A 17,066-nucleotide genomic window follows, 5' to 3' on the forward strand; every position below is an offset into this window, starting at 1 on the left:
TGCTATTTTGAGTTTCAACGTCACTGCCAGGATCATGTATGCCCAGTTGAAAAGACTGAAGAGAAGTGACTCAAGCAGATGTGTTATTCTGCAGAAAACCTTATTTAAAACATTACTCATAGTAACATCTAATTTATTTTTTGGAGAGCAAAAAGAAACAGAAAAAAAATCTGCTCACAGAAAGTCATTTTTGCTTTTTGTTGGTCAACGTGCCAAATCTGCAAGAACAATTTCTACCCATTGTGAAATCTGTGTAGCCGAATCTTTCTACCTCACAAGAAAATTCCTAATTGCGTGGACTGCAAAAATTCACTGCACAACGGCAAATGTGGCTGAACCTTAATATGTAAATATATCTCCATAAATAAACATATAAACTCGCATTCAATTAGTTATAAAGTCAGAATTGCGAGATATATACTCACAACTGTGACTCGCAATTGTGAGAAAAATACTTTTTTCCTTGCAAGTTTATAGCGCGCAATTCAGACTTTTTCTCGCAATTCAGACTTTTTTCTCACAATTCTGACTTCAGTTCTCACAATTATGACTTTATCTCACAATTGCGACTTCATACAATTGCAAACTACATACTTATAAAGTTATGGTTAGGGTTTGGTTTAGTTACTTGTAATTGGGGCTGGGTATCGCTAAAAAAAAATCTTTACCGATACCTTGACTTCGATACCGGCTCCTGAACGATACTTTTTTCGATACCAATTTTACAAAAAACAATATTACATTACATATTACCTAAAAAAAAAAAAAAAAACCTTTGGTTTTAGTTTTTCAGTTTGTTGACTTTTTTACACTCAAAGACTAATAAAGGCCACTAGGGGGCAGAATATATGCCTCACGCACAAAAAGTATTCTCGTCGCTTTATAAACTTAAGATTGAGCCACTGGAATCACTTGGACTATATTAACATTGTCTTTAATACATTTTCTGGGCCAGCAAGTTATAGTGTCCATAAGCCTGCAGGAGGAGTGAGACAGCACTCAGATTTCATCAAAAATATCTTAATTTGTGTTCCGAAGATGAACGAAAGTCTTACGGGGTTGGAACAACATGAGGGTGAGTAATTACTGACAGAATTTTAATTTTTGGGTGAACTAACCCTTTAATTATTTATTAATACACTAATGTTTTGTGAGTCAGTGTTGGCTGCAAAGGTGAAGTTGACGATGCTGACTCGCTATCTCTGTAGTATAGAGAACACGCACGCACCTACAGTATAGAGAGTAGGGGTGGAGCCGAACCCGAATACGGTATTCGGAAAGGCACAAATAATGTGTTTTTTACAAATACTTATTTCGAACAAATACTTTAAAAAATATATGTTTACGGGAACAAGAAAAACTTTATATCAAAAAGCTGCGTTTCCTCATGAGACATGGCGACCGGCGGCGCTGCTGATGTGGTGGCTGTAAATCCACTTGTTGATAAGAAAGGAGGAAAGAGCCACATATGGAAATATTTTGGATTAGGCTAATGTCACGTTGTCATAAGGGGCCATTCACATAGCGCGTTTTTTTGCGCGTGCAGACTTCAAATGTAGGCGCGCGGCAAGCGCGCTTATAATATAAGAGAGCGGCGCGCTCGTTTTTCCAGGCACGCCTATGTTCACGGTTGCATAGTAACGACAGACGCCACGAGAGAACAACGCTTGTGGAAAGGAGAAAGCGGTGCGAACCTATTTTTTACAGTCTATGGTGCGAACTCATGTGCGAACTGCGCTCTCCATGATGACGAGGAAGTATCAGCAAAGAATTAATTGATTTCTAGCCCTTGCATTAGCTTTAGATATATTTATGGAGATGAGAAATGAAATAAAAAGCCGTCATTATGTAATTAATATCAGTCCGTCAGAAAAGCAGTTCTAGGCTTATTCTTGGCTGGATAACTCTTAGCAGGTTTAAAAAGCCCTTTTAAAATTAAATATGAATGCCGTTTTGAAAAAAATATTTTACATATTGCATATCCATAATTATTATAATAGATATAATTAAAGAATACTTACACTGTAACATAATTTAGAAGTGTAACGCAAAAAACCTGGATTTTTACACCTATTTTGAATTTTACTCGAATACAAATACAAATACTTTTCCCCCCTCAACAAATACAAATACAGATACAAATACCAGCTGCTTTGCACACCCATAATAGAGAGAAAGGCACCTTTCATTTGGATTACATAACCAGAGAATATTTGTTTTCGATTCAAATTGGTTCCTTTAAAAGTAGACATTTCAAGCTTTCTATATGCCTATTTCTTATGTCTGTGAGGAAAGTAACCTATACGCTGAGCTATCATTCATTTGTGACGCACTCCAGTTCTTATTGCAGTCGAAGACAGAGCAACTTTCTGCTCAAGTTTATTCATCAGATTTTTCGTGTTTCCGGTCTTGCCAGCAATTATCTTGTTGCAAATATTGCATTGAGCACTGTTGGCATCGAGCCTGGTGAATAGCCACAATTCTGATCTTTTCCACATCTTTTACATCTACGGGGGTTGGGACACTTTCACACTACAGCCTCACATGTGAGCCATGTCTCTGTGCCTAACCGGCATAAACTAGTGTTTTTCCTCACTGACGCTGACGAGATTAACCCCTTAGATATCGAAACTCGATACCCAGCCCTCCTTGTAATTATGCAAAATTTACAGTTATTACTAAAGTAAGTACATGTAGTAACGTGAAACTATGTCACCTTAAAATAGTGTTACCTGAGTTTGGTTCATGATCACTCTTGTCCTCTATACTTAAAAAAATGAGTAGTCATTTGCTTGGTACGTTTCTATTCTATTACATCAGTAGTAAAAAAATATTTACCTATGAGCCATGGAAACTTAAATTACTTGCAATATTATAGGCAAAATGACTGACTCCCTTTTACAACACCTGACATCTCAATTAGATGCAAATGGAACCTTGAAACATAATAGCTATAACTTACAGGCTATCTCACAATGTGACAAGAGGGATGATAATGGGGCTATCACTGACATCCGAACTGCTGACGTAGCTAATACCAACATGCCATTTCTCCCGACAAGTCCCCATTATGAAGAGATTTTTCATTCGTTTTGGGCTCTGAGGTGAATGTCAAATGATTTGTATAAATGCTTTCATTTGAACAGCTTGCTGATGATATCTACAATATCAGCTTCAGGCATTTGCATGCAAATGTGATAGGATTCTCCTGCAGTGTTTATAAGATGACGAACCTGTTGTCAGACGGTAAAAGCGACAGGAGCGCCAGGGCAGAGAGCTTTCTCCTGTCAGGCTGGGTGATGTTGTCCATGCGGTCCACCCACATCTCAATCATACTCCCCAAGAGCTGGTCTGCCTGGGAAGCAGAGATCGCCATGATAAACAATCTTGTTCATATAATTCTCATTTATAATTTAGCTGTGAACAGGTAAGTGAGGCACACTGGGAACAAGATTAATACATCCTTCATAAGATAAGAGGAAAACATTAGGGTACGTCGAACCGCCTGACAGGCCGAATATATAAAAACCTCCGTCTTTGAAGTTGTTTGGCTGAGACTGTAAATAATAAAGGGGTCTCTGCGGGAAAGATATTTCTGGGATTAAGGGAAATTAAGGAGAATACTGATATATGCTGAAACTACAATAGTGCAAATGAGTTCGATTTTTCAGCAGGGATATATGGCCCAGGGTTTAAAGGGAATGATTCTGTGTGGGCGGCTCAGCAAAGCATTCGGGTCCACTGGGACCAAATTACAGTAAGATCAGCTCCCACAAACACAACTAAAGATACGCTGCACAGAGAAAGAAAACTAGGCCAGGCTTGAGAATTTTTAGTTTGTTGGTTGATTTCTTGCTTCAGTCTATTTGACCTTGACATAAAGATATACAGTATATATATAGGCGGGGTTGAATTTGATATATTTTTCAATTGTAGTCTTTTAAAAAGGCATCTGAAATAAAAAACTAAGTGCAATGTAGCATTGTGAAAAATATAGATTTTTCAATACATATCGACACTGAAATATCTGAAATGCTTCCAATACTCATTTTCTGCAGAATAGATGATAACATGATTACAGCTGCTCTTTCTCGCTCCCTCATCTCTCCGACAGCAAGTTGACACACAAACCCGCCTCCCCTCACTCACTCGTTATATTTACTACGGATTAATATTGTTGGTGATACAGAGCTTGAATTTCGGAGTAGGATTGCGCATAATTTTACTTATTCCCACAGATGTGCGTAAATAAAGCCGCCTCTCATTACTAAATTGAGTCCTTTTTCTCTGCTTATTGCACTTAAACAGTCAAATACAAACAAAAATAATGTCAAAATGCCAGTCTTGGCAATTATTCACGTAAACACTGTTAGTTATGTTTTAAGTGAACGTAAACAGTCGAGAAAGAAAACACGTTTAACAGTATAATGGATCAGTGTGTGTCAGGTCTTAAAGTGACAGCAGCCAAATATTCTGCCAAATACTATATCAATAACAATATCTATATTGCATTTTTCCTTATGGTATCGAGGTCTATATTGTGGTCTGTGAAAATGCTGAGTGGCTAGTAACTTTGGGAAACCACTAGCCACAGTGGCTTGTGAGCAAAAAAGTTAATGTCAAGCCATGTATGTATGTATGTATGTATATAAAATGAACTAAAACCTTAAAAAACACTTTTATTCATTTAAAAAATAAAATAAGAATGAACTGAAATAAAAAACAAATTTATTCAGCTAATTGCAAAAAAGTTTTTAGTTTAAAAACTAAAACCTAAGTGAAAATAATAAATACAATAATTAATTAAAAAGAATTCAATGAAATAATTCAATGATATACAGCTAAGTGAACAGGTGTTTCATCAGAACTATCCATTTTAAAATTCACTCTATCAGGCAAGCAAATGCTGGTGGCCTGGCAAGTCATCCTCACCTCCTGGTTGAATTCCACAGCCATCTGAGTGAGAAGTGATGTAAAAAAGCCTGAATTCTGCAGGAGAATCCGACCCATCACCCCGAGGTATGTAGACATAACCACAGGATACCTCTGCAGTCAAACACACAAGTTTGTGCAAACATTGAAAACTGGAAACAGAGGAGTTTCACTGAAATGAGGTTAGTGCAAGATGAATACTGTAATAGACTATACTGTGTTCAAACTCACTTCTCCTTCAACAATCCCCTGTAACACAGCTGGCAGAAGAGGCTGAAACATATGGGAGCCTAATATAGGACTGACTTTGATGGCAATTTCAACAACCTGCAAGAGGCAAAGGGAAAGAGAATGAATTGATCACTGCAGAAAATATACCACAAAAACGGAAAGAGTAGAAATAGAAAGTATAATTGCCTAGAATCCTCAAGTGCTCAAGGAGTTACACAACAGATGGAAATCAAATAGTTAAAACATCTGAGGATTGCGGAAGATCAAACTCATTTTAAAGCTGTGGAAAACAGGTAAACGGGACTAGAAAGAAGTTTTGGAAGAGATGATAAATAGTGGCTGAATCATAGTAAAAGGCTGATGGATCTTATAAGCAGGAATCGGGTGGTGAGTGATTTGAATTCTCATCTTTAAATCCCTCAGTTAGATGTTCTACTGTGAAATCATAACACTGTTACTACTATATTATGTTTTTCTTCAAAAACATAAAAAAACATGTTTTCCACATGGATTGGGTGAAGTTTTATTTAAATCGATTTAAAATGTATGTATTTATTCAATATAATATTTTATGATATATAAATATATGGCATAAACAAACAGCAACCTACTTTTTAATTGGTATTTTATTGTCTACAGCAATTAAGAACAACTGTGGGCATACACACAATAGATACAAATGCATGCACACGTCTTTCAAAAAAAAGTAGGGAAAAACAAACAGCAAAATAAATAAAAAATAAATAAAATAAAACTACAGAGAACACAACAAACATCTAATATACAGTATCTACATGCATATAACCTACATGTTTTTATAAGCAAACTGTAAAATTAGAGCAATACCACATGGCGATTTTTGAAATGGAAATAAATCAATGTTATTTCTTTTAAATCCCCAAACTAATTTTATTTGCAGTACTGAGGTCTTAGGAACCCCAAACATAAAAAAGAGATGTTGAATCTGTCAATCAGAACAAGAGGGTCATATGCCTTGTTCAAGGGCACAATGGTGGTGGTACAAGTCTCGCTTCTTGCAGGAGTCAAACCACAGGGACTATATTAATATTTCTGAACACCATCATACTCGTGAATCGAGAAGGAGAAGGCCTGGAACAAGCCTAGAGGCATTGCCTTTAGGAAACGTAATGGCCAAATAAAAAGCATATTGAATCACCATGTTTAATATTACATACCAGCAAAATCAGATTGAAGCCCCGCTGCACAATTCTGACCTTGAGGACAACCAAATAATTTTCAATAATCTCAAATTGCCTTGTCGCTCTGAAAGAGAGGAAGAGAAGCTTGTAATTGTGTGAATTCTGTTGTCAGACTATGTATTGGTTCGAGAAGGGATCTTGGCAGCCCAAGGCCATTAACCTCCTGTTCCACCCTCACTTTGACAGGATGCAGGATGAACCGCTCCCTGAAGGTGCGCTCCTGTTTTCATTTTTCTTCTTCAAGCTGCTGGTGCACAAACATCCTGGCACATGGGGCAGAACTTTACTTAACTGATAGCAGTCTTAGTAAAGTGACAAAGCCCACTTCGAATGTTTTGGTGTCCCGTCATGGACGTCAATCAATTTTTTTAAATTTTTTGATAGTTATGAACACCAGAGACTCCAAAGAATTTTTCTGCACCGGTCTGGTTCAGATTGGTTGAAAAAAAAAAAACTAGTACTAGCTCACAAAAGTATTTTTATTTTTTTTAAATACCATAAAATTTCAACCATTGAATCTGTGACGTGTTTTGTCTGCCTTAAGTCAAGGGTTGCAAAGGAATAAGACACTTGAGTCTGCGCCGAGCGGTTTAGGAGTTATAAGCCATTACGTACTTTTGACCACTGTAGCACCACCATCAAGCCGATTGGGGCAAGCCATGGTGACGTTGTAGACGGAGAGGGTACTACCATCCCTCAAAGTCTCTACGACTTACGTTTCGGTCTGCCCAATCAGAGAGAAAGAGTGAGCGGGTGGAAAAAACAGATGGATTATGGAATTTAGAAGGGAGGAAGATGCTAAATTTACCATCTCTCACTCAGCAGCAACATTAAATAGTGTTATAAATGTACATTAAGTTTTTTAAAAGAAGAAAACGAATAAAAAACACAATTCTGTAATATTAATACTGCTCTAAAAAAAGAAAATAAAAATTCATATACATTACACTGGGACTTTTGGGAAATTTGATGTAAAACTGCAGGAAGATAACTGCTTAGTTTGTAATAGTTTTTAATTCGCTTCAAACTAAATTCTGTAAACCTCTGCACACAATAACTTTAGAGATTACGCTAATGTAAAAAAACAAAGTAAATCTAGCATGCCGTGTTCTAAATGCATGTTATAAGTAACTCAAGCTCACAGCAAAGGCAGTGATAGAGTTTGTGTGGACTGGCATTTACTGTGAACCGAGCCGCTCTAAAACACTGTACGCCCATGTGCAACACAGTGACATGGTTTTGTGATTTCGAAAATAAAATATAAATCTTCACTGAAACATGGATTAAAGACATTTTAATGCAAACTAAGGACTTATTTTTACATTAACACCACCCTATAAAAATAAAAAAGGGATGAGTCAAAATGATTTCTTGTGGTAATCGACTTCATGCTACAACTGTTGACAGAGCATGACCTTTTAAATTTCTTTTACATTCCATCATATAGAGATGCACTAACCACATCAGTTCTGCTAAAAGCAGCTGTAAGAATGTTTCTCAAAGGAAGGATCTGGGCACTGACAGTATGCAGGCTGGTGGTCAGTGTGTGTGTGAGCATCCAAGGATGCCCCTACGGGCTCCCACTTGTACTTGGCTCCAATTGCACGGTTTGCTCTTCAAATCAATCACAAACTACCACATGTTTCCCAGCAGACGTCCTGGCCAGGGCGGATAGAAGGCCAAAAACATTTTCCTAAACTTCAATGAAATCATTCAAACTAGCCTGACATGCTGCCCTAGTTTCATGCAAGTTTCCTTAAAAAGGCAATTTAGTTTCATTTACTCACTTTCATGTCATTTCAAAACTTGTGCACTATTTTACAAATCTTCTGAATTTACTTCAGAACATACCGAATTTACACTACCATTCAGTTTTATTTACAGAAAATAATAATATTAATCAATTCAACTGACAGTAAAGACTTTTATGGTGCTTTTGTGTCCATTTTAAAGCTTGGAAGCTTTAGTTGTCATTGTAATTTAATAGAAAAGTTCAGAGCAGATTGTCCTTTTTTTCCACAGAAACAAAAATTTGCAACAACATGAGGGTGAATAAATGATGAAATTCTTTTAATTTTTAGCTGAACTATCCTCTTAAGCCTGACAAATCCTATTCACACGGTGAGCAACATCTCTGTCTGATTTTTGAGTATTACAGAAGTACCTTAAAATTAGTTCCTCTTGACTCTGTCATGAAATGACATGAACTGTATAGTCCTTGAATCGTGTACACCATAAGAGAGTTAAATGGTCTGTCATCTCTCATTGTCCTTTAGCCTTTGACTTAACTGACATCTCTCCAAACACATTTTACTGAGAAGATTAATTAAAAACATCAATAAAGTGAAAGTAGTGCCTCCAGATACTGCTAATATAACTGAACAGTTAATTAGGGAGTTACAAAGCTGCTGTCCATGGGTGATTGGTGATGATTTACGTGCCAAAAATGCTACCTGTGGTGTAAGTAGGCAGGGAATGCTCTGTGAGGTTAATCGAATGGCTTCCCACACGTCTGAGACTTTCACTGCCTACACAGTTGCTTTAATGCATTCAGAACAGTTCCCATGTAGAGAAGCAAACGGAGAGGTGCAAGTCTGAAAGGTTGTTTGATACGTACAAACTCAGTAAATGTTAACAGATCAACCATTCAACGAACAATTAGTTATTTACTCATTTCAAAGCTGTATTATTGTACACAAAAGAGAGATATGAAGCAGAATGTCCTTGCTTCTCTTTTCCATTCAACAAAACTGGATGGTAAATTATATGTTCAAGGTTCAAAAAGGGTAGAAAGCATTTACCTTTTCTATTCTATACAATATATATATTTTTTTTCTGATTAAAAAAAAAATAAATAAATAAAACTTGCCATGTGTACTGTGCTAGACTAACTAAGACTTGTTACAGCACTTGTATACTGTTACCTTCTTGTTGGTCTGGGCTGGATTTCTAGAAACCTTCTTAACGCTACGTCGTTCTTAAGTTACACCTTAAGCTGTACTTTATCGTTAATGCGTGTTTCCCGTACTTAGTTAAGTACACCTTCTGCAAGTCATACATTCGAAAGGTTGGTCTGGACCACTCTTAGCTATACCTTATCACTGTTGACAGTCTATACGAATATAATTCTGAAGTTGTAATACACCCAGTGTGTAATTAGGTTAATTCAAGTGTTTTCATGCAAAGAATAAAATTGTCATTACACTGATTGTTGTTAGATTTTTAATTATATTATCCAAAGGTACATCAGCTGGCAAACCATTAGACATTAAAGGCTTAGGAGTCTATTAAGGGAATGATTGTGGTGAGGAGTTTGCTCAAACTATGGCAGCGATACAGCGAATAGTTGTGCTAAATCAAAGATGGCGCCGTCCACGGAGCCCTTTCAAATGCCAGTAAAAGCATATAGGCTACTGCCGGTTAAGCACTATTCGGACGCTAACTGTTTCTCATGGGGTCGTACGGTATTTTCAAACATTTACAGGGGTTAGTCCGTGATTTTATTGCAATCCGTATTCCAGAATGTCAGTGTTTTTCTCCCACCACCCGCGTAAAAATCCCCGGCCGAATTACCTTCTGTTTCCTTTCTTCTGGTGATTTAATTGCCGTCCGAATCCACATCTCTGAGTTTACAAGAAAAAATCACTTCATAATTCACTGTTTAAATCCTTTTTGATCACTGCCGAGCACCGTACGTACAATGTACACTTTTATTACTGAAATGCTAAGATGCACGCTAAAACGAAAACGTTATCGGGAAATCCAGCCCAGATTGCTTCTATTGTTCTCCTCATTTGTAAGTCGCTTTGGATAAAAAAATGTATCTGCTAAATGATTAAATGAAAATGTAGAAAAAAAAAATTGCTATCTTTGAGTGAGAAACATACCGAGATTTTTTTTACTGAATAAAAATGTTAGTAAATACATTTATAATGTTACAAAAGATTTCAGTTTCAATTAAATATTTTCTTTTGAACTTTCTATTTATTTATCAAAGAAATCTGACACAGTTTCCACAAAAATATTACATAGCAAAACTATTTTTAACATTGATAATAATCAGAAATGTTTTTTTGGGCACCTAATCAACAAAAAAAGCTGAAAATTTTGCTTTGCCACCACAGTAATAAATAATATTTGACAATACATTAAAATAGTTATTTTAAATTGTAATATTTCACAATATTACTGTTTTTACTGTATTTTTTTATCAAATAAATGCAGCCTTGGTGAGTAAGACTTTTCAAAAACATTAACAAAATCTTCCAGACCACAAACTTTTGAACTGTAATGCAAGCTGTTCACTGCTAATGTTCCAATTTGTCATCTCTTTCAAATCTCATTTGCAGTCGTATTTGTAGCAAACTCATATGTGGAGCTCTAAATCACCATTAACTTTCGGAGTATGGAAAAGAAGAGCTTGGACATTGTGCCAAAATATCATTTTGAGTTTCACCGTGGGAAGAATATAAAGTGGAACGATATGGGGGGAAAAAAAGATGCTAAATTATTCATCAGAGAATTAAACAACTATGCTTTTAATATGTTTAAAAAAAAATCTGTAAAAGACAAAAAATAAAAAGACATGTTGGGAACAAAACGACCACTATAATTGGTTCTGAAAGTATAATACTGTATACAGGGATTCAATGCAAACAAGTTGAGAATGCTGTGGATTTCCCACCTAGCATACCATTACTTGTTATTTTCAACAAACGTCTTGTAGACGCAGATTCCCACCGTCAAAAGGCACAAAACAAGTGCATGTCTCAGATAACCTTGGGCTCGTTTTTTCCAATTAAAGTTGCCTTTACTCTAGTGGAAAGATGCTGCCTGTTGGCACAACGCAAGACGCAGAGCGCGTAGACGTGTGCACACCTGCGCTCTATGCTACTTAGGATCTACAGAGAAAAATGATTGAAGTTAATTAGAAAAGTTTCACAGTATACCCTGAAGAGATGACAGAACAATGATGCAGTCACAATACAATGCTAACATAAAAACAAATATCCAAAACCTCTGGTAATGCATTCCAGCTCTTCCTGTGGGGGCGCGAAGAACGTTTTATTCTCCAAATTGGCTTGGGGTCTCCGATGAGCATCTGCTAACCTATGAAGGAGCAGCTGGAGGCCAAAGCGAAAAGCTTTATCTGTAATGGCAGCATCCTGACAGCCACTCTGTCTCTCCACCTCCAGAGAGGACCGGCACTGCAGTGCAGACAAGAAGCTTGCTTTGAAGCCCACCTCAGACAGGCTTCTTGCAGTATGACCCCTGCAAGATAATTATCTGTGCTACAAGGTCCAAATGGTCACATGGCAAAATTAAAAAGCAGGGTCCTGCAAATAGTGCTTTCACCGTTTCTTCTAAGTAGAAATCCACCCCAACTGTTGGTGTGGAAACGAGAAGTGTTTGAAAAACGGAGGGCGATGTCAAAGAGCGTGGCTCTTCTTGTCAGATCTAAGAGCTTTAGTGCATAAGGTAAAGCAAGCAAAGTTGAGATTGGCTTCAAAAAAAAAAAGAAAGAAGCTGAGCTGACTGTGGTCTACTCAAAACCAAAATGACAGAGTTGAGGAACGGGTTCTCTAGTCATTACTGCAGCAGTGTCAGGGCACTTCATTTCAATACGGAGCGTCAAGAAGACAACCACAAAAGAGCCTTGCGCAGGAAGGATGGATCAGGCTGTTTGCGAAAGAGTGTTAGGGATTGAGTCGTACCTTCAAAACCTGGACCTGTCCTTCTGTGGTGATGTCTCTCAGAAGTTCACAGAAAGATCTGCAGAGAGCTTCAGCATAGTTCTAGAGAGAGAGAGACGAGTGTAAAAACAGGGCACAATCATTTCTGTTATGAAGTACATCATGTACTGTATTCTTATTATATTGGATAAAATATTGACATATGTGGTTGAACACATTTTAAATGATTTTCCTGCTTTAGTTTGAGAGACTGTTGCCCTTTTTTCCATCAACTTCTATTCATTTTAAAAAATATTTTATGAGAAATATTTCAAATGTTTTAGAAATATCCCACTTAATCAGCTGAGTTAATTTAAATAACAACAGGCGGTTTATTAGACAAATAACATCATTTCTTCAGAAAGCAACACCATTTTTGACGGGAAAATGACAACCTAAACATCATTATGTATTAGCAATGGATTTAATTAATTCTAAGTTGTTCTGTGGTGTTAGTCTGGTTTTAATTTAAATAATGGTTTGTTAAAACATTTCATTTCGTTAGTTGTTATAAAATGAAAGAAACAGGTGCAGTCAATTTTTCCAACCAAAAGATGGTAATAAAAAAATCTAAATGAACTAAATTAACATGTTACCATTCTCATTTAAGCTAACTTTAGCTTTTTATTAACATCATGTTACACATCCTGTTCGTTTACTCATTGTCGTGTACATAACTTACTTAGAATTTATAAATTGCCTAAGTTTGAAAGTCGTTTAGTAATGTATTCTTATTTTTTTCGTTACAGAGCTAAAATGATCCTCCAAACAGGAATGATCCTGTAGAAGTCACTGATTATACGCAATAATTAAAACTGAAACATCACACACACACACACACACACACACACACACACAGTAGTCCGTTAAGATTTATTCCTTTTGAGAAAGTGCAAATAAGGTTACGTTCACACAGTCATTCCAATCTTCTTTGAATTTCCTCTTATTTGAAGTCGTTTTTACTCCTACCTGTAAGAAATCTGTAGCAGAGAGATAAATGTAGGCATTGATGATCTGAAAGCAAGTGCGCACATTCTCCGAGCTCAGTTCTGAAATAGAGAAACAAAATAAGAATGAAACCAGGGTGAAGCAATATCACAAGAGTAATATCTCAGAGAAAAATAACAGTTGGGAGAGAACATGAACACCAGCAGTGAGGGAGACAGAAGCGGTATGTGGAAAGACAGACATTTCATAAAACAAAACAGCAGTCTGGAGCACAGACAACTTTAAAACACTGCTACTCTGACTCATCGATAACTCGCACTCCTTTATGGAAGACAAGATAATAACTGCAGTGGCAAACATTACCTTCACTTATTACATGGCTCTGTGAAATACTTGATTCTGATTGGTCACTGGTCAGGGAATTACCAAGACACTTGCACAAATACTGTAGATAAAGTAACTTCGTACAGAATAGCCTTCCCCAATTTGCAGACAGCTTTTTTACAGAAAGAAGAGCCAGTGTTGTTCCACTCAATGTTAATGGCTTAAAAAAGCTCATGAGTGGTTGAAAAATGTCTCCCAGTTCATCTGAGCTTAATGCGAGACCAAATATTCACTATTTATGGTTCAAATCTGGACTCAGATCAAAACATGTTCTCAAGCCACTTCTGGGTTGTCTTTGCAATTTGGACAAGAGCATTGTCTTGTTGAAAAATAACATCTGATCATTCCTCTTCAGATAACAACTTTTCATTTGTGGGAAGCAAGCCATTCTGCAATATTCTCTTGTTCTTCAAAGCATTAAATGACTTTTCACAGTGAAGTAGCTCACCGATACACAATGACACAGTCTCTTCCTCCATGCTTCACTTTTAATAGAGATACATTTATTTATATATTTCTCACCAGATTTTCAAAGACACCGCTCTGGAGCATCACCATGCAACTCGTGTTTATTCAACTCTGCTGAACCACGCTGAATAAAACTTCCAATATTCTGCCAAAAACATTCTGTCTGTGATGTTTTTCTGAGATAGCAGACATTTTGTTAATTTCCTGACCAATAGTTTGTAGTTAAGAAAATTAAATGCTTTGTGTTTAGCCATTGTTTTTTGTCTAGGAGTATGTATGTATATATTTGTGAGTTTGTGTATATATTAAAATAATTTTAAAAAGTTTAACAGTTAATGCTTGTGCAACATATTGCTAGATGCATTTATTGAACTCGTCTACTGTACATTTGACAGTATTTTGTTTTAAATAATTATCAAATAGTTAATTTTGATTAGCCCTTGTTCAAATTTCTCTATTTTCCCTTTGGGGTGCTAGTGAAGTGCATAAATTAAGGTTACAGTACACTAAGCTTTAAGTAGAGAGATAATCATACAGCAATTACAGTAATAATTATATCAATACACATTGGCACAACAATGAACAAGAAGGAAGCCACTCATCTACTGCTTATCTTGCTATGCATTGCTACAGTTGCGATGGAATCCAAAAATCACCTTGCCACAGTTTTTTTTCAATTAGATGAAGCTGATCTTATTGAGCTTGACTTGTGGCCTTTATCCTGTTAAATATGACTTTCATTTATTTTCAGTTGGTTACTGTGAAAATCAGGACACTGCGAAGGCCAACTGTCCCGGCTTCCCTTTGCAGACGACCTTGCACAAAGCCAAGGTCGACCTCAGCTGAAAAAATGGTGCAAAATGTCTCAAAGGCTGAATAGGATTTGGGGTGAATTCCAAGGGCTTTAGGATGGGCTGACCCTTATATTGTTAACAGTAATGAGAGATGGCAGAATCACTGCTTCAATTGTGCCTGGAACCGTAGCGTGTTTTGTACTTTTCTGAGGTCAAGAGGGTCTCCATTCTGCACAACCTCTCGGTGACACACACAGCACTACTGCCATCCTCATCTGATGATCTGAAGATAAAATTGCTTTTCTGAGCTGGTTAAGTTCAAACGCAACATCACAAGCCCCTTCATCTGTAGGATGGACAGAAAAACACACAAATCGCCAGTGAAAATCCAGTGGCTATTTTAAAGGAATCCATCCATTCACTTGTGGACAGACATATACACACACACACACACACACATACATACATACATACATACATACATACATACATGTATGTACGTATACACACACACACACACACACACACACACACACACACACACACACACACACACACACACACACACACACACACACACACAGGATATTACACCATGTCATTATTTATTTAACAAAAACTAGGCCAAAATGAAAAAGCCATGGATGACAAACTAAGTACACAGGGTAAGTAGTAGTCAGACAATGCTGATCAAACGCCTTTGATTAATTGATCATCAGCAAGCATGATCACCTCTATAAAAGCAGAAGTTTTGGCAGTTTGCTGGTCTAGAGCATTCAGGTGTGTGTTAACACAATGCCAAGGAGGAAAGACATCAGCGATGATCTAAGAAAAGCCATTGTTTCGGTCCATCAATCTGGAAAGGGTTAAAATGCCATTTTCAAACAATTTGAAGTCCATCATTCTACAGTGAGAAAGATTATTCACAAGTAGAAAACATTCAAGACAGTTGCCAATCTTCCCAGGAGTGGACATCTCAGCAAATTCACCCCAAGGTCAGACTGTGCACTGTTCAGAGAAGTCGCAAAACACCCAACAACTACTTCTCAGACTCTACAGGCCTCAGTTAACATTTTAAAATTCATGGTAGTACAATTAGAAAAACTGAACAAGTGTGTCTTGTTTGCAAGGGTTGCAAGGAGAAAGCCTATTCTCTCTAAAAAGAACATGGCAGCATGGCTTAGGTTTGCAAAGTTGCATCTGAACGAACCACAAGACTTCTGGAACAATGTTCAGACCAAATTTCAGACAGATGAGACCAAAGTGGAGATGTTTGGCTATAATGCACAGCGCCACGTTTGGCGAAAACCAAACACAGCCTATCAGCCCAAACACCTTATACCAAGTGTCCATCACGCTGAAAGAAGGTTGATGATTTTTGGCTTGTTTTGCAGCCACACAACCTGGGAACCTTGCAGTCATTGAATGACCATGAACACCTCTCTATACCAAAGTATTTTAGAGTCAAATGTGAGGCCATCTGTCCGACAGCTAAAGCTTTGCTGATATTAGGTCAAGCAACAGGAAAATGATCCCAAGCACACCAACAAATCTACAACAGAACAGCTGAATTGTTGCAATGGCCCAGTCAAAGTCCAGACCTCAACCCTATTGAAATGCTGTGGCGGGACCTTAAGAGAGCTGTGCATAAACAAAAGCCTGCAAACCTCAATGAACTGAAGCAGCGTTGTAAAGAAGAGACGGACAAAATTCCTCCACAACGATGAAAGAGACTGATAAAGTCATACTGAAAACATTTCTTTCAACTTATAAAAGCTGCTCTACAAGCAATTGAATCATAGGGTGTACTTAGTTTGTCACCCATGGCTTTCACATTTTTGTTTTATTTTTGTTAAAATAAAAAATTATACTGTGTAATATGTCATTTTTTTTGTTCATCTGAGGTTGTATTTACCTCATTTTAAGAATTGTTAACAACCAGATAACTTTTATGTTCTGATACGTAAAACCATAAAATTCTAAAGGGTGTCCTTTCTTTTTCACATGACCGTATGTATATGTATATATATACACACACACGCAAGCATATATACCCTGACACTGATCAGATAAAGCAGCTGGTTTCTCAGAAATGGGATTTGTTCAACTGTGTTGAGTGGTCCATTTCCTGTACAAGAGCACTTTACGCTTCCTCTTCATACCGCACTATCATGGGAACGCAGTCCGCAGACTGCTTGGATTTCAAATCATTTTAATAAAATTAAAATCATTCCCATTTTACAATAAATAAATGAAATAGTTCCTGAAGCTCCCCCGCTTTCCCTCGCCGTGATTCGCAGACATCTAACAATGATGAGGTACGAAACAATTTAATTTATACCATCTCGTGCAGTTCA

At 37.1% G+C, this 17,066-nt stretch overlaps 1 protein-coding gene across 1 annotated transcript in view; it reads right to left on the minus strand.

Annotated features, from left to right (window-relative positions):
* The window catches only part of ipo11 (importin 11), a 172,617-nt gene that overhangs the window by 41,409 nt on the left and 114,142 nt on the right, over positions 1-17,066 (minus strand). The window contains exons 23-27 of the mRNA XM_081349379.1: positions 13,085-13,164; positions 12,098-12,178; positions 5,164-5,259; positions 4,933-5,046; positions 3,234-3,355 (exon numbers count right to left, since the gene is read on the minus strand). Of these exons, the coding sequence (XP_081205505.1) occupies positions 3,234-3,355; positions 4,933-5,046; positions 5,164-5,259; positions 12,098-12,178; positions 13,085-13,164 (493 nt within the window). The remainder of the gene's footprint in view (positions 1-3,233; positions 3,356-4,932; positions 5,047-5,163; positions 5,260-12,097; positions 12,179-13,084; positions 13,165-17,066) is intronic.

The sequence above is a fragment of the Scardinius erythrophthalmus genome (genome assembly GCF_964197995.2).
Source record: "Scardinius erythrophthalmus genome assembly, chromosome: 20".
NCBI classification, from domain to species: domain Eukaryota; kingdom Metazoa; phylum Chordata; class Actinopteri; order Cypriniformes; family Leuciscidae; genus Scardinius; species Scardinius erythrophthalmus.